Below are 23,638 nucleotides of genomic sequence, written 5' to 3' on the forward strand. Positions count from 1 at the left end.
TTACGAACGATACATTTGACAATTTTAAGCTTGGCCTAGCATTTGATTGGAGCGATGAGGAACAGGTGGGGCTTGAAAAGGCCCACCTGTTCAAAGTGGGGAATGACAGAAAAAATTTGAGAACCACTGCCCTAACCACTCGGTTGTCCATTCTTAATCAATGTATTTTGTTTTTTTGTGTAGTTGTATAACGCTAACACATTTCAATCATGCAATGGTAGCATATTATCCTGGCATTGTTGAATATACGTTATTTGTACCCCAGAAAGCTATTTATTATTTAGACCCTCCAGAAAAACGCGATTCTGCGATCGCAGAATTTCCCGCATAATCAGCAAAATGACGCAGATTTTTAAAATTCCGCATATTTATCAAAAGGCCGCATAATCCCCGCATTTTTCCACACAAAGTTGAGAATTTTTTTTAAAAGGTAACTCGTCTTGACGAGTAGTGATGATGACGCAACGTCATCAGCCCGCACATCACAGAAGGCAAACACCGTCGTGTGAAGGTGTGGAATTTACACACCAAGATGAACAAATCGAATCCATCACATTTACCCACGAACATTTCAGCTAAAGACCGGGCAAAGCAGTACCCCAATGTCTTGCACGAAAGTGGGGGGAAACTGTTCTGTACCCCGTGCAACTGTGTGTTGGAGCATAAAAGGAAATCGACTGTGAATACCCACTTCGATTCGCTCAAACATTCAAAAATGGTTTCTGCTGCGGACAAGAAAGCCAAGCAACTCACGCTCACAGAGGCTTCAACCTCCAAAACCCTTTCGAGGGTTGCAAGAAACGAGGTGAGTAGCCTACAATATTGAAGCTGGTCAGATAACGAACGAGTAAATGAAAACAGAATGAGGAGGAGGTAGGTGTGTGTGTGTGTGTGTGTGTGTGTGTGTGTGTGTGTGTGTGTGTGTGTGTGTGTGTGTGTGTGTGTGTGTGTGTGTGTGTGTGTGTGTGTGTGTGTGTGTGTGAGAATAATCACTTTTTTCCGCTTCCCGCATATTTCACAACTGTTCGCATATTTCGCAACTTTCCGCATATTTCGCAACTTTCCGCATATTACGCAACTTCCCGCAATTTTCCCGCATAAAATCACATAAAAACCCCGCATTTTTAGCGCATAATCAATGATTTTAGCCCGCATAATTAAGGATTTTGGCCCGCGTTTTTCTGGAGGGTCTAATTATTGTTTGTTGCATCAAATTCATTAGGACCTGCTACAGACAACCCCCCCCCCCCCCTGTAGCTGTGCTTTCAGTTGGTCAGTAGGTGCATAATGCTGCTGTTATTATTAAGATTAACTTTATTGATCCCCCTAGGAGGGAATTCAGTTTCCCCACTCTGTTTGTATATATATACATATATGTATATTAATACACACACACAGTACAAAAACACACATGCATTGGAATACAGGTGACATATAGGTGCACACATGCACATACATTTGCAAGACCCTGCGAGGAGCTATTTTTGGTCCGATCGGGGCGTGACCTGAAGCCACTGCTGCCCCTAACTATAATAATATATCATAATAATATTATAACAGACTTAACTCACTGGCTCTAAAGACACAATATTCCTCTCCATTAAATTCTAATAAAACTCAATATTTTAAGAAATATAGGGTACTAATGCAAAGACATACATCATAATCTACTTACCTCAGAGAATGTCCTACATTGTGTGACTTGCCAACAGGAAAGCAGTAAAAATACCATTAAAAAAAAATGTTTACATCACAATTAAATGATAATAGTTTCTATTTATACAGTTGAGAGATCGGATTCATAGCTTCAGATACTGTGATGCAAATGTAGCAGAAGCAGGGATGATTTCAGCCAGCTTTTCAAAGATCAGCTGAGGTCTGAAAGGTTGTCCATCCTGAATAGTCTTGATGAAGGAAAATATACCATACTCATAATGTATGAGTGTACATTTGAATTAAATGGATGTAAAAGACTAGGGCTGAATGATAGCCTACATATCCACGCCATCTTCCCGAAAGCCAGCTTCATTGCAGAACATGGAGCTTGGGGGTTTTCTGAGCCCTCAGCAAAAATGTTTAGGAGCCAGGATATAGATTCTGCTGCTGTTTTAATTAACATGCAGATGAAAAAAGAAGAAAAAAACTATTTATTTCTCTCTGAGGAACTCCTTTGTTCTAGCGCACGTCTAGCTTTGGGAAATGATCCTTCTACTGCTTAAGGTAAGCCCATAAACCTTGTTACAAGAAAAAAAAAAAGAAATCTGAGGAAACACTCCCAGTTTAACATCACAACAGGAGTTTTGATTTAATCGTTTAATAAGAATAATAATAATATAAATAATAGTAGGGCTGTCAAAAGATTAACATTTTCAAATCAGATTAATCACAGCTTAAACATTAATTAATCATGATTAATCACCATTCGAACTATGTCCAAAATATGCAATTTCTTTATGTATATTGTTGTGGGAATGGAAAGATAAATGAAAGAAGGCGGATATATCCGTTTAACATACAGTATGTATGTTTATTATAACATTGTTCTGTGTGTCAAAATGAAAGACAGCCCACACACCTATCAATCATCAAACCGTGGGGTCTTATTTCATTACGTGTTGATTTCTACCCAAAAAAAAATATTTCTAACGGGGGAGTACTTCAGGAAAGTCGACGGGGGGGGGACTAGTGGAGTACTTCGTGACCACAGAATGTCAACGTTGTGATCAGCTGTTTTAGCGCAGTTCTCCAGTGAATGGGGGAGTCTCACTCCGTAGCCGGTTGGCGTAGTTTTGGCACAATTCCGTTGTACAGACGGACGTTAACAGCAGCCCTGTCTGTGCACACGGAGACCGACTCTGTCGTCCGGTGATCTAACCGCCTTCTGGAAAAGCTTCACAAGTACGTCGGTACGCGAATGCGCTTTGTGACACAAGTGACGGTACGCATTTCAGATAACGCACATAACCTACTTATAACCAGTTATGTGCACCCCTGTACTACAGCAAAAGTATTCTCCATCGGGACTTCCTGCAACAACACCACGCCGTTATCTTGATTCTGATTGGCCAGAAGACATTATCAAAGATGTTCTATTGAGAAGACGATCACTACGTGACAAAAGTTTTCAAAAAACAGACAAGTGGCTACTGAAATCAATCTTACTAACTGCTGTCTGTGCAATTTATTCGGCGCGAGTTGGCGGACTTTATTTTTCTTACTTTAACATCCTTTTTCATGGTGGGTTTAAGCCATTTCTTGGTATGGGTATAGCCTACCCCAGCCATACCCTGGCGCTGCCACTGGCGGGATGTATGGGATGGGCCATTCTGCACATGCGTTAAATGCGTTAAATATTTTAACACAATTAATTCAAAGTGTTCCAGAGAGTCGGCATTCCTGATAGCAGAGGGGAGAGAATTCCAGAGGGTGGGGGATTGTGACACTGAAGGATCTGTCGCCAAAGGACTTCAGCTTGGAGCGCTGGATGGAGAGCAGCCCTGTGTCGGAGGACCGCAGCTGACGAGAGGGGGTGTAGGGCTGAAGGAGGTCAGCGATGTATGCAGGGGCTAGGGAGTGGAGAGATTTGTAAGTTAGCAGGAGGAGTTTGTACTGGATGCGTGACTTGACCGGGAGCCAGTGAAGGTGGAGGAGGGTGGGGGTGATGTGTTGCCAGGGCTTAGTGCAGGTGAGGAGCCTGGCTGCAGAGTTCTAGACGTACTGGTGCCTCTCCAGGGCTTTGCTAGTGACCCCGAGCAGAACTCCATTGCAGTAGTCCAGACGAGAGGAGATGAAGGCATGTATCAATGTTTCTGCAACGGGGTCGGGGATAGAGGGCCGGAGTCTGGAGATGTTTCGTAGGTGAAAAATGCAGTTTTGACAGTAGACCTGATGTGGGAGTTGAAGGTGAGGCTAGAGTCCAGAGTGACGCCCAGGCCTGCGTTAAGATGGTCAAAAGAGCCCCATCATGTTGGTTTGCCTCTGATTGTTCTCGATAAAGAGAGAGGATGTGACATGGACTATAGGTCCCTACTGTGGGAGCAGAGAACGGGGCAAAATACAGAGAAATGGCTGTAGGCCGTTAGCTTTCCACCAAGAACTTTAACAAGCTCCAAGAACAACATTTTGTGCAAACACTCATACAGCATTTTGTGTGCCCAGGCTTGAAGAATTAGAAAATGCAAATATTGTCCCTTTATCTCACACTGCATCCACGTCTTGAAGTGACAAGATGTTGGTATCATCAGTTAGCTTTCACAGTGACGTCACTCAGAGACAGTGTCTCCAGAGCAGGGTATGACGCTGTCTCTGTGTGAGTCAACACTGAGTGCTATTGTGTAATAAAAAATGAAACTATCAGCAGTATCACTTCTTCTACCCCTCTCTCACTGGTCCCATTGCTCTGTATACTTGATGTTCGACTCCACTGCAGAGAAATATAATCTGTCGCATACCACTATGATAAGTCAAAGCTTATTTGTAAATAATGTTTTTATTTTGAATCCAAAGTGAAGTTGGGGAGCAAGGCAGGACAGTTTTTGCCACCTCCACTTAGTTAAAAAGCCCTCGTCTAAGTGAGCCACGGGAAGAACGAGCACCCCCCAATAAATAAATCAACAAACAACTCGTATAATTTTCTTCAGCTCAACCAGGACAAAACTGAGCCCTTAATTATTAGTTCTGGAGCTCAGAGAGAGAAACTGGGTTCAGAACTTCATTAACTACATATAAAACCTTGCCAACAAGTTGAGAACCTAGAGGTAATCTTAGACTCGGAACTACACTTTGAACCACATATCAGAAATATAACAAAAAGAGCATTTTATCATCTCTGGAATATTGCCAAAGTACAACTGTTTCTCTCTCAGGCCAGTACAGAGACACGGATGCACGCTTTGATAACATGTAGAATCCATTACTGCAATGCACTACTTTCTGTTAGGCCTAAAAAGAATATTGCATCACTATAACTGCTGCGAAACTCAGCTGCACGTGTTTGAACGAGGACCAGAGCACACATCACCACCATTGTAACGTCTCTGCACTGGCTCCCTGTGAGCTACAGAATCCATTTGAAAATACTTGAATTGTTCTTTTAAACTCTTTATGGTCTTGGGCATAGCTATTTATCGGATTTGCTTTTAACCTATGAGCCCTCTAGAACCCTCAAGTGTTCTGGTACTGGCCTTTTTACCGTACCCAAAGGTAAAACAAAGACCCACGGTGAGCATCATTTTATTATCACAGAGATGTGGCTGTGGTACAGCCTCCAGAGGATCTGAGGCAGCAGAGAGGGATCACACTTTTAAGATAAAAAATCAAAACCCACCTTTTTAAATTTGACTTTTAACTGAATTGTATTTTATTATTCTTTAAAAAATGTGTATTGTATGTATGTATGTATGCATACATATATATAAATGTATACAGTGTATATCGCGAAGCTATGAGTTGATTATTAACCTGGAAGGGAGAGATAGTATTGTTTCTATTTGTGAATTGTCTATGTTTTTTTGTGAAGCACTTTGTGTTACCACTGTGAAAGGTGCTATATAAATAAAGCTTGATTTGATTTGAAGGAGCAGGTCATTATATCTATATATGTGCTGTATGCAATATTTAAACGACAGCCTAGTTTAGTATTGTTTACAGGCTGTTAGCAGAGGAATCTGTTACCCAAACAGAGAGTGGGGTTATGTTGTGGAAATACATCTTAAAAATGTGTCCTTGACTATTTTACTTCATTGACTCTTACCGTTGCTTGTGGTGTTGACGTAGTATCGGCAGCCTTGTGGAGACATGTAGCATCTCCACTGAGGAGGCAGGGGGTCTCTGAGCCCCTCCACAGGGAGCTGACAGAGAGATGCTGTCCTCTGTCGAAACACACAGTCAGCTTGTGTCAATAACCACCAGCACTTTGGATTTGAATTTCAAACACAAGCTGTATTTCTTAAAACTTAAGACTGTCTAAATTTAAAAAAGTGCAGTAGGTAAAACATTTAACAGAATTTAACAAAAACACTGAAGGCTCTAAAATTGTGCAACAAAAAGTTTGACTTCAATTAGGTTCCCACTTCCTCAAGTATTTCACAACCAGCAGCCAATGACTTCAGAGTTGAGCAGGCTGCATGGAACTACAATATGTACCGTACATGCACACAAACTGTGATTATAGTCTGCATAATGTGTTTGTGAGAGTGGCAAGTACTGCTAACAAAGCCTGTTCTGTTACAACCCACCCCTCCAGTTTATGTGGATTTCTAAAGCCTTGTTTGTCTCACTCCCTCTCCTCGCAGCTTCTACTCCAGCCAGACACATGACGTGGCTGACACAGGGTCATACTGACACACACTGTGCTCTCCTCACATCTTATCTGCACTTCTGTTCAGGATCATATAGCAACATGTCAATCCACAGTTCTGCTTTCCCCACTAAGTACTCTACAATGCATGTCTCGCTGTGACCGTTCAAAAGCCACTGCATGACAACACAGGAAGTGACTGCTTCCCTCAACTTTATGCAACTCCATGCGTCCAGATTTGAATGATCATACTGCCCTCTCTAACTGATCTCATGCGGGGTGTGACTAGGCTTACACATGCTTGTCTTGATATATAATTATGTAATATGCAAAAAGTTGTTTTATTATGTGTCAAATGACACATGTATACCTTCTTGTTATTGTGGTTATGAATTGAACAATAATGTATAATTTCCCTCAAAGTACAATCATTTGAAGGCCCTGCTTTCCCAGGAACACAAGTGATGAATCACATAGTTTAATGTACAGAACATTCTGATTAATCTTCATTGTATGTTAGTGTTGGGACCTCTCCCTGGCAACTGAACCATGGATCTTAATTTTACAAGATCCCCCATAGGTGTGAAATGTCATTGCAACTTCTGAAAGAAATAAGGCTGAAGAGACATACAAAGCCACCAACTGGACTTTAACCTGTTAAGCCCGATAGCCCCCTGCCGGCGGGGGCAAACAAAACAATTTTCACGAAACTGTGTCTCAGGGCTTCTTAACATTTAACAAACTATTAATGTGTTATACCAACTTAAAACTCAATATTAACCATTTTTCATAACCTAAACAAAACAGACAAAAGTCTAACGCCAAGCCTCTGAATTAGCACTAAGCAAGAGTGCTTACGCACTTAGTACATAACTCACGGTACCAATATTTTATACTTCGTCATTCGTTCACGAGACGGGACTAAGGTGTTAATGGTGGACTATCGGACATTGAAAATGCAGGGTATTTCCCCCCAATTGTCCGTCTTGTCTGTCAAAATACATCTTACGTTTCTAACTTACAATATCATTATTTCCGCTCTCTTCACTCCAGAAGAGAGATCTCCCTGTGTCTCTCTGTGTGCGGGGGCGGGGCCTAACAGACACGCTGCAGCGGCACACAGAGATCTGCCGGGGACGGAGCATTCAGAAGTATAGAGACACTCTACAAGGCTCGATGTGGACAAAGCTCGTTTGCCATTAGTGTTTTCGCGTTAGCGCGTTGACACGAGTAGAGTAGTCTGTCCAAACAGCCGGCCAAAAAGCGTCATATTCAGGCGGAGAAATACATAATTTTCGAATTCCTTAACTCGTAGCTCTGTTGCCCCAATTACGAGTAACGTTATCACATCAGGTGCGCAGAGGTGGGAGAAGTACTCAGATCTTGTAGTTAAGTAAAAAAATACCATTGTGTAAGAAGAGTTCCTCAAGTAAAAAAAGTATGATCATCAAAATATAGTTAAAGTAGCGACAGTAAAAGTAGTGATTGTGCAGATTGGTCCATTTCAGAATAATATACAGTGGGGCAAAAAAGTATATTTAGTCAGCCACCAATTGTGCAGGTTCTCCCACTTAAAAAGATGAGAGACCTGTAATTTTCATCCTAGGTACACTTCAACTATGAGAGACAGAATGGGGGGAAAGAATCCAGGAAATCACATTGTAGGATTTTTAATGTATTAATTGGTAAATTCCTCTTTAAAATAAGTATTTGGTCACCTACAAACAAACAAGATTTCTGGCTCTCACAGACCTGTAACTTCTTCTTTAAGAGCCTCCTCTGTCCTCCACTTGTTAACTGTATTAATGGCACCCGTTTGAACTTGTTATCAGTATAAAAGACACCTGTCCACAACCTCAAAAAGTCACACTCCAAACTCCACTATGGCCAAGACCAAAGAGCTGTCAAAGGACACCAGAAAAAAAATTGTAGACCTGCACCAGGCTGGGAAGACTGAATCTGCAATAGGTAAGCAGCTTGGTGTGAAGAAATCAACTGTGGGAGCAATTATTAGAAAATGGAAGACATACAAGACCACTGATAATCTCCCTCGATCTGAGGCTCCACGCAAGATCTCACCCCGTGGGGTCAAAATGATCACAAGAACGGTGAGCAAAAATCCTAGAAACACGCAGGGGGACCTAGTCAATGACCTGCAGAGAGCTGGGACCAAAGTAACAAAGGCTAACATCAGTAACACATTATGCCGCCAGGGACTCAAATCTTGCAGTGCCAGACGTGTCCCCCTGCTTTAGCCAGTATATGTCCAGGCCCGTCTGAAGTTTGCTAGAGAGCATTTAGATGATCCAGAAGAGGATTGGGAGAATGTCATATGCTCAGATGAAACCAAAATAGAACTGTTTGGTAAAAACTCAACTAGACGTGTTTGGAGGAGAAAGAATGCTGAGTTGCATCCAAAGAACACCATACCTACTGTGAAACATGGGGGTGGAAACATCATGCTTTGGGGCTGTTTTTCTGCAAAGGGACCAGGACGACTGATCCGTGTAAAGGAAAGAATGAATGGGGCCATGTATCGTGAGATTTTGAGTGACAACCTCCTTCCATCAACAAGGGCATTGAAGATGAAATGTGGCTGGGTCTTTCAGCATGACAATGATCCCAAACACACCGCCCGGGCAACGAAGGAGTGGCTTTGTAAGAAGCATTTCAAGGTCCTGGAGTGGCCTAGCCAGTCTCCAGATCTCAACCCCATAGAAAATCTTTGGAGGGAGTTGAAAGTCCGTGTTGCCCAGCGACAGCCCCAAAACATCACTGCTCTAGAGGAGATCTGCATGGAGGAATGGGCCATGTGTGTGAAAACCTTGTGAAGACTTACAGAAAACGTTTGACCTCTGTCATTGCCAACAAAGGGTATATAACAAAGTATTGAGATGAACTTTTGTTATTGACCAAATATTTATTTTCCACCATAATCTGCAAATAAAGTCTTTCAAAATCAGACAATGTGATTTTCTGGATTTTTTTTTCTCATTTTGTCTCTCATAGTTGAGGTATACCTAGGATGAAAATTACAGGCCTCTCATCTTTTTAAGTGGGAGAAATTGCACAATTGGTGGCTGACTAAATACTTTTTTGCCCCACTGTATATGATATGTTTTATAATGATTGAGAATGAAAGTGTTCTCTGTATACTGCAGGGTAGCTTGTGGATTTACTCCAGGTGGAACTAAAGTCTGATTTAACACTTGATTATATTTCACATCATTCATCCACATCTGTAAAGTAAACTAAAGGTATTAAATACATGTAGTGGAGGAGAAGTACACCATGTACCTCTGAACTGTAGTGGAGTAGAAGTACACAGTAGCAAAACATTTAAATACTCCAGTAAAGTTTTCGTCGACTAAAACTATGAAGGATAGAAATGACTAAAATGTGACTAAAACTAATAACCATTTTCGTCTAAAGACTAAGACTAAATCAAAAACAGCTGCCAAAATTAACACTGCAGTTGCTGCACTAAACTACATTTTAGCATTTAAAATACCTAGCCATTATTTTGCGGTTATTTTGGTGAAAGTAACTCAAAAGTAATATAAAAGTAGTGTAACTCATTACATTTCAGAGACAGTAATATTGTATTGTAACTTATTACTTAAAAAAGACAGTAATAAGTCATATGTAATGTATTACATCTTGGAAGTAACTTGCCCAACACTGGTTGTGTCTGCCGGCCTGGCGGGCTGTGAGGAGCGGGGGTCACACACAGAGCCAGGTCAGGAGTCAGGCACTCCGCGTGCACATGCAGCAGTGTAGCTTGATCTAGCATCCAAATTAATAATATAGCGAGTAGCAACAAGCAGGAGACAACGTGTGATTACTCGAGGGGAATTTAAATAGAAATGGAATTGGTTACAAAACCTAATTCCACATCTCCGGTGTGGGAGTATTTCGGATTCAAGCCAAATGAACGAGGCCAACCTATGGATATTAATGAGCCGGTATGTCGCCTTTGTTTAAAAAAGGTAGCGACAAAAGCAGGCAATACCACAAATCTCAAACTGCACCTGAAACACAACCACCCCATTCCGTTTTCCCAGCTGGGAGCAAACACGGCAGCTGTCTATACAACCAGGTGAAAGACACAGTTCTGAAAGAGTTAAAAGACATCTCTTTTTACTTTTTACTCTGTGGTCAAGCTCTAATATGACACCATACATGAGCTTGACCGTGCATTACATTACAGATGACTGGACTCTGCAGTCAAAGTGTTTAGAGACCAGGTACATTCCGGACAACCACACTGCTAACATACTTGCAGAGAACCTGCAGTCTGCTTTAGCGCTATACAAGTCTCATGTATTGTTATTATTATTAGCAGACTGGGCACTGGAGGAGAACAAACTTGCCTATATAACCACAGACAATGGTGCAAACATTGTGGCTGCAATAAGCCAACTCGGCTGGCCATGGCTCAACTGCTTTGGCCACAACCACCATTTGGCTTTGTCTCATGGTTTGGACAGTGACAAGGATCGCACAGCGCGTGCCATGGGAGTATGTAGGAATCTTGTCAACACCTTCAACCTCAGCTGCCTAAAGAAGAGAGACCTGAGAAAGGCACAGACTGAAGCCAATCTCCCCCAACACAGTCTAATACTGGTGAGTGATGGATAAATCATTGATAGTTGTGTTAATATTCAACAAAAAATATGTTAACGGTTCATTTAAGATTAAATAAATAAAGAGTTCTTATTTTTTTTGTGACTTACATATGGACCTGTAATGATCATTGCTTACATTATAATAACATGTACAATTATTTGTGATAAATAATGGAAATGGAAAAAGTAGTATTTGTTTAATTATGTTGATTTAGACTAATGAAAAATAATATGTTATCTTTCCCACAGGATGTCGCCACACGATGGGGAACAAAGCAAAAGATGATAGAAAGGGTGCTGGAGCAACTCCCAGCCATAAGACGTGTCCTCGTTGAGGATCGAAAACATGGCCACCTCAACCCAACCTGGCAGGATGTTTCTGTGTTAGAATCCATAAATGCAGCAATGAAGCCAGTGGCTGATTCCACAGATGTGCTATCAGCGGAAAAACATGTCACAGTGTCCTCAGTTAAGCCTGTGTTGGAACGACTAAAAGGTGAACTTTTATCACCAGGCCCCGATGACACTGAACTCACAGAAAACATAAAGGGCAACATGTGCAGGGTACAGAAATACAGCCCACCAAACATCCAGCTGTTGTTGACCAAGGCCACCATCTTGGATCCGAGGTATCGTGGTAGCATGGAGGATGCAGAAGTCTTAGATGATGTCAGGCAACAGCTTGTGCAAGAGCTACTGGACATGAAAGAGCAACAAGGAAGCAGAGAAGGTGCCAGCAGCGAAGAGAGCTGCAGTAAAGCTGCAGAGGAAACGATGAACCTCCACCAGCACCTGCCAGGAAGAAAAGGCTGAGTGACCTTCTACAGAAAGCCCAATTAACCACAAGTCAGCCCCAGGCTGCGCTCCCAAAAAGAGTACTTGTTGATTTAGAGCTGACAAAGTTCCTCCAGGAAGAAGCAGTTGATGCATCATCCGATCCCTTGACGTGGTGGCGTGATAATCAGAGGAGATTTATACAATACATGTGCATTTGTGCAACAAGCACTAGCTCAGAGAGAATGTTCAGCACAGCTGGCAAAATTGCTACCCCAGAGAGATCCTGCCTTAAGCCCCACAAGGTAAACATGTTGGTGTTCCTGGCTCGGAATCTTTGATTTACAGATTTGGATATGGCCTGTTGAGGTATCTGGGTCTTTGTATGGACAGTGGCCTGTACACTTGAGTTTTGTTTTAAGGAGGTTTTTTTGCTTGTGTGCTCATATATATATATATTAGGGCCGGGACTCGATTAAAAAAATTAATCTAATTAATTAGAGGTTTTGTAATTAATTAATCGAAATTAATCGCATTTTTAATCACATATAAATATTTGACCTGAGAACAGTGAGAAGATGTCAATAAAGTGTCCCGTCACACAGAGGTAATTTGAATTGCTTACCGAGGTCCAATGATCCCCAGTCAGGGCAACACATTCAGCTTTCTCCAATAAATTCTCTTTATCTTCCTTTTCATTGTCATAAAGCTGCTGGATTCTTTTTGTCACTGTCTTTCTGCATGGCAGCTCATATGTTGTGTCAGACGATGCAATCTGTAGTACCTTTTGCAGCCGCTTATCTTCTACCACTCCAAGTGGTCTACAGTCGAGTGCAATCCAGTGAGCTGGTTCTTTTTCAGACGTGGACTTAGTTATCCTGGCCCTGAAACCAGTCATCTGGTTGAGTGTGGGTTGGGTGTGGTTCATACTTGTCAACCCTCCCGATTTTCGCGGGAAACTCTCGATTTCATTGCCCTCTCCCGGTTTCCTCCCGGGGTCATATTTCTCCCGCATTTCTCCCGATTTCTGACAAAATCAGATTTACGAATTGAATTCCTTTTTGCATAATTTCATACAACCGTGCTCTTATCGACGCTTCCATCCGTCCGTTTTTTAAAACAAAATGTCCCATCCACGGGGCCAAGCAAAGCGGTCTCATCAGCTTCTTCGTTCATGTTTGACTATTGTTCACTGTGGTTTGTTGTTGTCTGAAGTCATGAACGTTAGTTAGTGCTCCAGTATAATCGGTACGCCTGAAACTCATCCAGTGAGAAATGTTCCGCAGGGCAAAAATAAGTGCGATTAAAATGCGTTAATTTTTTTAACGCGTTAATGTTTGTGTAATTAATTAATCTTAATTAATGCGTTAAAGTCCCGGCCCTAATATATATATATATATATATATATATATACATATATATACACTTTATTTGATTTTTTTACTAGTGCATTTTCAAATGCAATTGCGTGTTTTGGCCACAAGAGAGCTCTGTTTTCAAGCCTGAGTCTATTTAATTTATTGTTTTGGTTGTGTGATTTATTTAATACATTTTTTATAATTTAATTAATTTGTTTTTATTATATATTTCAATATTATTTCACACTTAATTTGCAATGTTCAATAAAAGGTTGGTTCTGTTTGAAAGGATGTACTTGAATTATTATCATATATTATCATTATGTCAGTGGTCTAAAATGATCTTACAACGGTCAATATTATCGTTTATCGCAATAATTTCCAGGAAAATGTATCGTCCAACAAAACTAATTATCGTGACAGGCCTAAACATATAGTCATTTGTTCAGGTCATGTCATTTTCGAGCCTGAGACCTGAAAAACAGGCTCAGGGCTTAACAGGTTAATAAAGTAACGCACTGATCATCACTATCTGTCTGCTCTCCCTGATATTCATCCACTTTGGATCCACACCACGCTATACCGGACAATGAAGCCAACATCACAGTGGGCGTTACACGGGATACAACCTTCCCACAGATTGCTCTTTCTATCTCGGGTGTCTCTTGCTGCAATAATCCATGTGCATTTGACAAAAGTACTCCTCAAAAGGATAACAGGAAACAGGTGAACCCGGTGATCACCTAGGATCTCCACCAACAGGAATCGGAGTGTCTTTCCACCTATCAATCACTCAAGAACATTCTGGGATCCCAAAGCTAAGCCAAAGGGGCTTTTAGGTGGGCATTTACCAGAGGTGGGGACTCGAGTCACATGACTTGACTCGAGTCGCATATTTTTTTACTTGAGACTTGCTTGACTAACATTGATAAAAGACTTGACTTGACTTTGACTTGGTATTCATGACTTGAGACTTGACTTAAGCTTGAGATAGATGACTTGAAAGGACTTGACTGTTTAAAATTAAATATTTGCGTTTGTTTTGGGAGTGCGATATTACATTTAGTTTTTTCGAAAAACGTGATTATAGCGCCATGCGCGCAAACCTGGCAATCCACTAGAAGGCTGGAGTCTCAGTTAACATGGCAGCGGCTAGCGTTACTCCAAAAATAGTTAAGTTTGGATTCAAGGATTATGTTGTCGATGACGGTAATAAGAAGAGAACAGTGGTATGCAGGGTCTGCAGCATAAAGATCAGTGACAGGACCACCACAACATCCAACTTCATTCGTCACTACAAAAACAACACAGAGAAAGGTACTACGTGAATGTGTTGTGTTAGCTAGAAAGCTAACGTTAAGTTTAAGCTACGTTAGACTTGGTTTCAAATCGATTAAGCAAAGAGAAGACAAAACGGTAAATTAACACTAGAACCGCCAGGGGATTCATTTTGACTAACCCCGACACTGACGGGCTGTCAGGAGAGAGAGAGAGAGAGAGAGAGAGAGAGAGAGAGAGAGAGAGAGAGAGGGGAAAAGAGATGCCTCGTTTATTTCCCCTGTGTTATTATCAGAAGTTACTGTAAACTTTTGAATAATGTAGTTCATCTACTTTTAGTAGTTTGTTTAAATGTTTTAATGATGTTGTTTTTGTTTGTAGAAGTGCATCATTCTTTGATTTATTGTAAAATGAATCTGAACTTTTTGATCTGTTATGATGATAAACTGTAGCAATTTCTAAATTAACCCAATTAAGTGAGTTTTAAATCGTCCTACTTAGTTTATAAGGAAATGATGAAGAGGAACAAATGAAATGATTTGAAAATGATATCTATGTAGGTGCTGACGCTGTTGGCGGTTCTAGTGTTAACAGAAATGTAAATGAAATATGTGTAATGGCAAATGCCATATGTGATTTTCTTACCTGGAATTCTGCCTTTTTGAACAGACTTTTTGGTGGGCGCTGTAAGTGATGAAAGTGGGGGATGTTGGCTTATCAGGCGCCCGCAGCTCACAGCCAAAGTGCGAGCGTGGTAGCGAGAGAGCGAGCAAGGGAGAGGGCGCACCGGTACCGGCGCTGTTGTTATTAGAATCTGGTGCTAGCTGCGCTAACGGATATAAGAAGTAGATGTTTCTACAACCAGGGTGGAGGAGAGCTCTCCTGTCAGACTGAGAGGCTCAGTGAGGTAAAGGACTCTCTGAGTATTTAGATAGTTAATTTCTAAGTTATCTCAGTGGGTCTCAAACGTTTTGACCACAAATTATGTAAACACATATTTCCAAGGCACTCCTTTATAATTATTAGGATAAATAAAAACAGGTTTGAAATCATTCCAATGTATACTATAGGACAGTTAACCAAAAATATTGTTTAAAGTTGGAGAGATACAAAAATATGCATAAATAAATAAATGTTAACTAGGTAAAGTAAGATATGAATGAACAACAAAAATAAAATAAGCTACATTTATTTGTTATTGGCTATGGTAGGTTATTGTTTATGTTCATATACAGTAATTATTTGATTATTAAAATGTAAACCGATCTTTTTCATATGGGCGTTTTAGAGTTGTACCCCCTAGATCAGGTCTCTAGTAATTGTGTGCTCAAAGTGCACCAGATTGAAGCATTTTACTGTAAAATGTTCAAAGAAAAATCTTCGCGGGGGGGCATACCCCTGGAATCCCCTAGAGGATGTGACGTCCACCCCCCAATTCAAACATGTTTATACAATACTGAATACATTTGAAGCCATTTTGACTTATATTACCTATGTCAATAAGTTTCTGTTTTTGTAGTGTATTTGTCTTTTGTAGAGATTTTTCATTTATTCTTTATATAAAATGTCGCCTAAAATCTCACCTAGGGAAGCAAATTGTCTAGAACCGGCCCTGGTACTAGGCCTCAAGAGCCTTTCTTGTGCTGACTTCGCACGCGCACACACTAAAAAATTCCACGCGCTCCGCGCTCACATTATGCTGGACCCACGTGCCTTAGCACCGCTGCTATGACTCCATCCTAGGGGAAACACTGCTGTGTATGTAATGAAGATCATAGTGTGGGTTGAATCCATTTTCATAACCACTGTCTTTTAACTGATTTAAATGCAGAAACTGGGCTTATTCATCAGAATTTCGTATGACTTGACTTGACTTGCCTTGACTTGCTTGACCTGAGCAATGACTTGACTTGACATGACTCTCACCACAGTGACTTGGGACTTGTTTGATACTTGTAGGTCAAGACTTGAGACTTGCTCATGACTTGCACATGTAGGACTTACTCCCACCTCTGGCATTTACACATACAAAGCATTACATCTAAAAGTGAGCAGATCCATCAACTTTCACTGGGCTCTAATTTAGATTTCCTGTGTCATCTGAAACCTGGCTTCAGAAAAAAGCAGCTCAGAAAGGGGCATAGTTATGATTTACATGAAGGATAGTATCCAGTGTAAAGAGATCCAATTAAAATGGTAATCAATTAGAATGGATGGGTGTCGCACATTGTCACCAAAAATGTAAATTGTTCTTATTGTAATTTATCATCCTCCCTCTTCAAATTATATTTTTTATGAGAATCAAGAACATTTTAATAGTAATATAATTTTAGAAAAAAGCTATTAGAATGGGAAATTGGAAGGTGACCCTGTGCTTTCATTGCAGAGAGGAGAGCAGGCCTGAGGATTTCACAGGAATGTGTCTGGAATGAGGAAGTGCTGCCTGAGAGGTGATAGTGGGAGGGTTAATCTGATGCGCAGCCACCGTTATTAGTGAATATCTGTCAATGCTGCCTTTATCTTCCAGTGTGTGTGTGTGTGTGTGTGTGTGTGTGTGTGTGTGTGTGTGTGTGTGTGTGTGTGTGTGTGTGTGTGTGTGTGTGTGTGTGTGTGTGTGTGTGTGTGTGTGTGTGTGTGTGTGTGTGTGTGTGTGTGTGTGTGTGTGTGTGTGTGTGTGTGTGTGTGTGAAAATGTGTGTTTCAGTGGCAGGGATAACAAATTAAAAGTAGGATTTAAGCACATTGACATCCAGAAGTAGTATTAAATAACGGAAGCATATATTAAATGTCTCTCACCTCCAGGACCTGCACATAGCTGGAGGGGAACCAGCCCGATGACCCCTCCCTCTGCCCCCGCCACCAGCCTCCGGGCGCCGCCTGCAGCACTTCGATCATGTCCCCGGCATGGAAGCTGAGTCCCTGCGGGTGCTGCTCCCCGCTGAAAGGGTACAAACTCCGGCAGTAGGATCCAGACATCCCCTAAAGCGCAGTGATGGGGTGGGGGGGGCGGGGAAGTGGATCAACAGTTGTTGCTCACCGGCAGCCCTCACTAACTGACGCAAACGCAAACAAGAGGCTTGTTTGAGACGAGCTGCGGCTCGCCTCGAAAGTAGACGAGAATAGCCGATCGCAGCCGGGGGAGGTCTCAAAAAGCTCGCCTGAAGTCGGACAGCAGCCCTGTCTCAGGTCGACTATTTTCATTTCCTCGCTCCTCGGTCCTCGGTCTCACCGGAAGTTGATTTGTCTGCGCCATCTTGAGTACCGTCCCAAGGCTCTTATTTCTGCCGGAGGACCGAGGATCGAGGAGCGAGGAGCGATAATGGAGGAGCGATAATCGAGGAACCACCAGTCCATCCTCCGATGAAATCCTCAGATACTCGCCCCGCCCCCTTACTGTGTATCGCTCACTGATTGGACGATGCAGTGCATGCACTGATCTCATGCTTCTTGTTCTTGACATGAGAGCAGTACCCCAGCGGAGTGAAGAAAATAAATGAAACTCACGAGAGTCGCTCCTCAGTTTAAACTGTGTTTTGTTTCAATTCATGTATCATTTAGTTACAAATATGTGATATATCTGAACAACAAAGTGGTCAAAAATCATTGTATTCATTTATTGGAAACATTTTCATGATCGCTTTTTTCGTTTTATATTTTCATTTACTGTCATTTCCATACAGTCAGTCATTAAGTGCTATTAAAATGTTAATGTGCTACATATCCACACAAACAAACAAAGTGTGCAATCCAATTAATGTTAATCTAACTGGGTTTTGATAGATAATATATATATTTTTCTTCTCTCAATTATTTTATTTCTATTGTGCACTCTAATCAATATTAATAATGATAATAATAATAATAATAGATTTAATTTGTTAGCGCTTTTACAGGTGCTCAAAGACGCTTTACAGATAATAGTGAAGAGAAAAGAAAAGAGAAGAAAGGAACAACAAATAAATATATAGCTAAAGTTAAAGTCAAATAATACAAAAACAATCACACATGAAAAGCCAGATTGAAGAGGTGATTTTTTTGAAGGTGGTGGGGTCGGTGCAGTCTCTGATGGGTTGTGGGAGTGAGTTCCAGAGGGAGGGGGCAGCGACGGAGAAGGCTCTGTCCCCCCAGGTCCGGTGATTGGTGCGGGTGGGGATGGATAGGAGGTTGGCTTCTGATGAGCGGAGGCAGCGGGAAGGGGTGTGGTGGTGCAGCAGGTCTGTGAGGTAGGGGGGGGGGCTGGTTGTTGAGGGCTTTGTAAGTAATGAGGAGGACTTTGAAGTGGATTCTTTGACGGACGGGGAGCCAGTGGAGGTTCTGGAGGATGGGAGTCATGTGGTCTCGGGAGCGGGTGTGGGTGAGGAGGCGGGCAGCAGAGTTCTGGATATGTTGGAGTTTATTGAGGAGGTTGGATGGTATGCCATAAAGTTTGGAAACCCCTGCCATAGAGGATGCTATGGCAGTAGTGGAGTCGTGAAGTGATGAATGCATGAATCAGGGTTTCAGCAGCAGAGGAGGAGAGTGATGGGCGGAGACGGGCAATGTTTTTGAGGTGGAAAAAGGCGGTCCTGGTGATGTGATTTATATGGTGGTTGAATTTGAGCTGACTGTCGAAAATGACTCCGAGGTTGCGGATGTGAGGGGGGGGGGAGATAGAGTGTGGCTGTCAATGGTGAAGTTGAAATTCTGGATGTCTTTGATACGGGATGGGGGGCCGATGATGATGATGTCTGATTTGGCACTGTTCAGTTGGAGATAGTTTGTTTGCATCCATGCTTTTATTTCTGTGAGACAGTTGGTGAGAGTGGAGTGTGTTGTGGGGGTAATGGTTTTTGTTGAGATATAAAGTTGGATGTCATCGGCGTAGCAGTGAAATTGAAGGTTGTGGCGACAAATTATTTTGCCAAGGGGGAGCATGTAAAGGATGAAGAGGACCTCGGAGCTGTGGAACGCTGTTGCTGTGGGTTTGGGGGTCAAGCTGCACCGCACCACCGCATATCACCCCCAGGCTAACGGATTGTGTGAGCGGTTTCACCGATCCATGAAGGCGTCACTGCGTGCCGGATTGACAGACGGCAACTGGGTGGATAAGCTCCCGTGGGTTATGCTCGGCCTCAGGTGTGCCCCCAAGGAAGACCTGCAGTCCTCGTCGGCGGAGCTCGTCTATGGCCAGACGCTACGGGTCCCCGGGGAATTCATTCCCACCGCCACTGTGCCCTGGTCTGCAGCCGGGCAGCGCTCCTCCCTGCTGGAGACCGCCGGGACATTCACGCCCGTCCCCACGTCGCAGCACAGCAACCCGGCTTTCCGGGTGTCCCCCGGATTACGGTCGGCGGATTTCGTTTTTATTCGCCACGACGCTCACCGCGGTCCCCTGCGCCCCCCTTACGACGGTCCGTTCAGGGTCATACGTCACGGGGACAAGAGCCTGGTGGTGGACGTTGGTGGCAGGCCTGAGACTGTGTCCGTTGATCGGATTAAGCCTGCTCACGTGGACGTTTCCAGGCCGTTGGAGTTGGCTCTGCCCCCACGTCGGGGCCGCCCTCCCATGTCCCGCCCCCCACCCCCTGTGGGGATGCCCTCGCCCTCGTTGGCGCCCCTGCCCCTGCCCTCGCCTGCGGCCCCGCCCTCCTCAGCCCCTGTGGTCCGTACGCGCCGGGGTCGGGCGGTACTTCCTCCCAGGCGCGAGGGTTTTGACTATGGGTGAATTCTGGGGGGGCTTGTGTGGTGATTGACATTATTCACCCACGGAACTATGGGTTGGGGTATTGTTCCGCACGGACATTAGTGAGTTGACCGGACTTCCTGTTTCCCCCGGTCTTACCTTCCCGGGCTGAAAGCTGTTTACATGTTGTTCTGATGTTAAATAAAAGTCTAGCTTGTACCTTCGATACCCCGCCTCCGACTCCCGTCTCTCGGCACTACAGTTTATACATTTTAAGAATGGCGTTTATCTTTTTTGAGAATGAGTTCTTATTTGATTTTATTTATTGGGGTCTACAACAGATGATACACATGTTTGTGTCAGTAAATGTGTGGCAGGGGTGTTTGTGAAAATAACGGGGACAGAGCTGCTTTCAAACGAACAGCTGTGCGGTGTCATCAAAAACGGACGTCGCTTCACGTGACGCTTTGGAGGAAAGGACGTCCCACTGCTCATTTCCCTGCTTCTCGTGGTTTCCTTGCGTCCCTCCATGCTTCCCTGGAGGGAGGGACTAAACACAGGGAAACGACGCAAGTGAGGGAAGCAAGGATTTAATTTAACCGACCTGAGACGGGGCGGTCGGCTTCTTCTTCTTCTTCTCTCGGTTTTTTCGCGGATTGCAAACAACTTTAAGGTGCATACCGCCACCTCCGGAGTCGGCTTGACTCGGTTTGCATTTATAAAGAATGCACACATGTCTTTAATCGTTAATGTCAGATATGTGTACTAACTTAGTAAATACATGTGTTCCTGCTCAAGATTAGTTTCAACTTTATTGTTATTGCACATATTACAGGTACTGAGACAATGAAATGCAGTTTAGCTTCTAACCAGGAGTGCAACAAGCAGTAAAGTAAAAAGTAATGTACACAATCTACAGAATAAAATATAGAATGAATTGAATGATGAATAAACAGTGAGGAGGGGTATGAATACACTATACACAGCAGCCTGTGAGCAGTATGAACAGTGTGTATGAATATGCTAAGATATATAAAGTATGAAAAAGGTAAGCAGTGCAAGTATAGTATAACATAGATATTCATTTCATGATGATAAACATTGTGGAACAATGATGAAAAATGTTAATGGAGGGGGCGACGTAAAACTGACACCAAACAACAACAAACTTTTGCCGAGCCAATTGGAAAGTTTCATCACCAGCACGTGGTAAAAACCACCAATGAGCGCTCAGCTCGAGATACCAGCGAGTCGTTTCCCATCCAGCATTTCGCTTCCGCAGCCCGTGGAGAGGAACTGCGCCGCCTCGCGGTACCTCGCTCTCAAGGCTGCGGGCGTCTTTGTCCCGCGAGATTTCAACGTCTCATGTAGGCGAGCCTCCAGAGCAAGTCGGACCAAGTAGGCTTGTTTGAGACGCGTTGCGGCTCGCCTCGAAAGTAGACGAGAATAGCCGATCGCAGCCGGGGGAGGTCTCGAAAAACTAGCCTGAAGTCGGAGAGCTCCGAGTCGGCTTCTTCTTCTTCGCCTTTTTCTTCGCCTTCTTCTTCTCTCGTTTTTTTGGCGGATTGCAAACAACTTTAAGGTGCATACCCCCACCTCCGGAGTCGGCTTGACTCGGTTTGCATTTATAAAGAATGCACACATGTGTTTAATCGTTAATGTCAGATATGTACTAAATAAATAAATGTGTTCCTGCTCAAGATTAGATTCAACTTTATTGTTATTGCACACATTACAGGTACTGAGACAACGAAATGCAGTTTAGCTTCTAACCAGGAGTGCAAGCAGTAAAGTGAAAAGTAATGTACATAATTTACAGAATAAAATATAGAATGAATTGAATGATGAATAAACAGTGAGGGGTATGAATACACTAGATATACACAGCAGCCTGTGAGCAGTATGAACAGTGTTTATGAATATGCTAAGATATATAAAGTATGAAAACGGTAAGCAGTGCAAGTATAGTATAACATAACATATATAGATATTAACTTCATGATAATAAACATTGTGGAACAATGATGAAAAATGTTAATGGAGGGGGCGACGTAAAACTGACACAAAACAACAACAAACTTTTGCCGAGCCAATTGGAGAGTTTCATCACCAGCACGTGGTAAAAACCACCAATGAGCGCTCAGCTCGAGATACCAGCGAGTCGTTTCCCATCAAGCATTTCGCTTCCGCAGCCCGTGGAGAGGAACTGCGCCGCCTCGCCGCGCCTCGCTCTCAAGGCTGCGAGCATCTTTGTCCCGCGAGATTTCAACGTCTCATGTAGGCGAGCCTACAGAGCAAGTCGGACAAAATGACTAACCATCATGCAACGCACTAGCAAGACGTTGATCGAAATTGCGCAGGTCTGCGCAGGTCTCGCTTGTCTCAAACAAGCCTAATGACTAACCATCATGCAACGCACTAGCAAGACGTTGAGCGAAATTGCGCAGGTCTGCGCAGGTCTCGGTTGTCTCAAACAAGACTATTCAGTTCCTGACGGACGCCAAAAAAGCCCGAGATTATGGAACTAAACAAATAAATAAAAACAAGGATAATTGTGTGTTATTGGTGAGTAAATAACAGTGTGTTATTTTGAAAAGAATAACAAATTAGAAGGACAAAAATATTTAAAAAATACAGATTTCAATATTCTGAGGCTCTGAGCCCCATTTATTTTCCTCACAGACGGCAGCAAAAGTCCGAAATTATACGATTTAAAATAAAAGGAATAATTGTGGCTTGATATTGAGTAAGAACATGTTTTCATGAACCACACAGCTTCCGGTCTTCCTATAACACGTGAGACTACCAATAGAAATACATTGCTTTTAAAATCGTGCTGTGCAACACGAAAAAAAGGGGGAAATCGTGTTGGTGAACACGAATCAATAGATTAAAAATCGTGTTGGTGAACACGAAATGCCATGAGACTGGGTTGACAGTGTGCATGAATATGCTAAGATATATATAAAGTATGAAAACGGTAAGCAGTGCAAGTATAGCATACAATTTAAAGATATTAATTTCATGATGATTTGTGGAACAATGATGAACAATGTGAATGGAAGTGGCGACGTAAAACTGACACAAAACAACAACAAACTTTTGCCGAGCCAATTGGAGAGTTTCATCAGCAGCACGGGGTAAAAACCACCAATGAGCGCTCAGCTCGAGATACCAGCGAGTATGAGGGACTGTGTAGGCCAAAATTCAAACTCACCTCACACACACACACTACTGAAAATCAAGCCTCACACATATTACTGAAAATTAACCTCACACACACGCAACTGAAAATTAACCTCACACACACACACTACTGAAAACATATGGCCTTGCACACACACTACTGATATACTCTCACATTCACGACTGAACACCTCGCACACACACTACTGAAAACATCTGGCCTTGCACACACACTACTGATATACTCTCACATTTACTACTGAACACCTCACACACACACACTACTGAAAATCAAGCCTCACACATATTACTGAAAATTAACCTCACACACACGCAACTGAAAATTAACCTCACACACACACTATTGAAAACATCTGGCCTTGCACACACACTACTGAAATACTCTCACATTCACTACTGAACACCTCACACACACACTACTGAAAACATCTGGC

At 42.6% G+C, this 23,638-nt stretch overlaps 1 protein-coding gene across 6 annotated transcripts in view; it reads right to left on the bottom strand.

The window, feature by feature from the left end:
- LOC307021324 (growth arrest-specific protein 7-like) overlaps positions 1 to 17,641 on the bottom strand; it is a 56,923-nt gene extending 39,282 nt beyond the window's left edge. For 2 of the 6 annotated variants that reach the window (XM_079653338.1, XM_079653336.1), the window contains exon 1: positions 17,132 to 17,628. In XM_079653338.1, coding sequence (XP_079509464.1) covers positions 17,132 to 17,311 — 180 coding nt within the window. In that variant the 5' untranslated portion in view covers positions 17,312 to 17,628. Of the gene's footprint in view, positions 1 to 5,752; positions 5,871 to 17,131 lie in introns of all 6 variants that reach the window. The other 4 variants (XM_079653332.1, XM_079653333.1, XM_079653337.1 and 1 more) reach the window with 4 other exon arrangements.
- Positions 17,642 to 23,638: the final 5,997 nt, after the last annotated feature.

This window comes from Notothenia rossii (assembly GCF_949606895.1).
Source record: "Notothenia rossii genome assembly, chromosome: 10".
Taxonomy (NCBI): domain Eukaryota; kingdom Metazoa; phylum Chordata; class Actinopteri; order Perciformes; family Nototheniidae; genus Notothenia; species Notothenia rossii.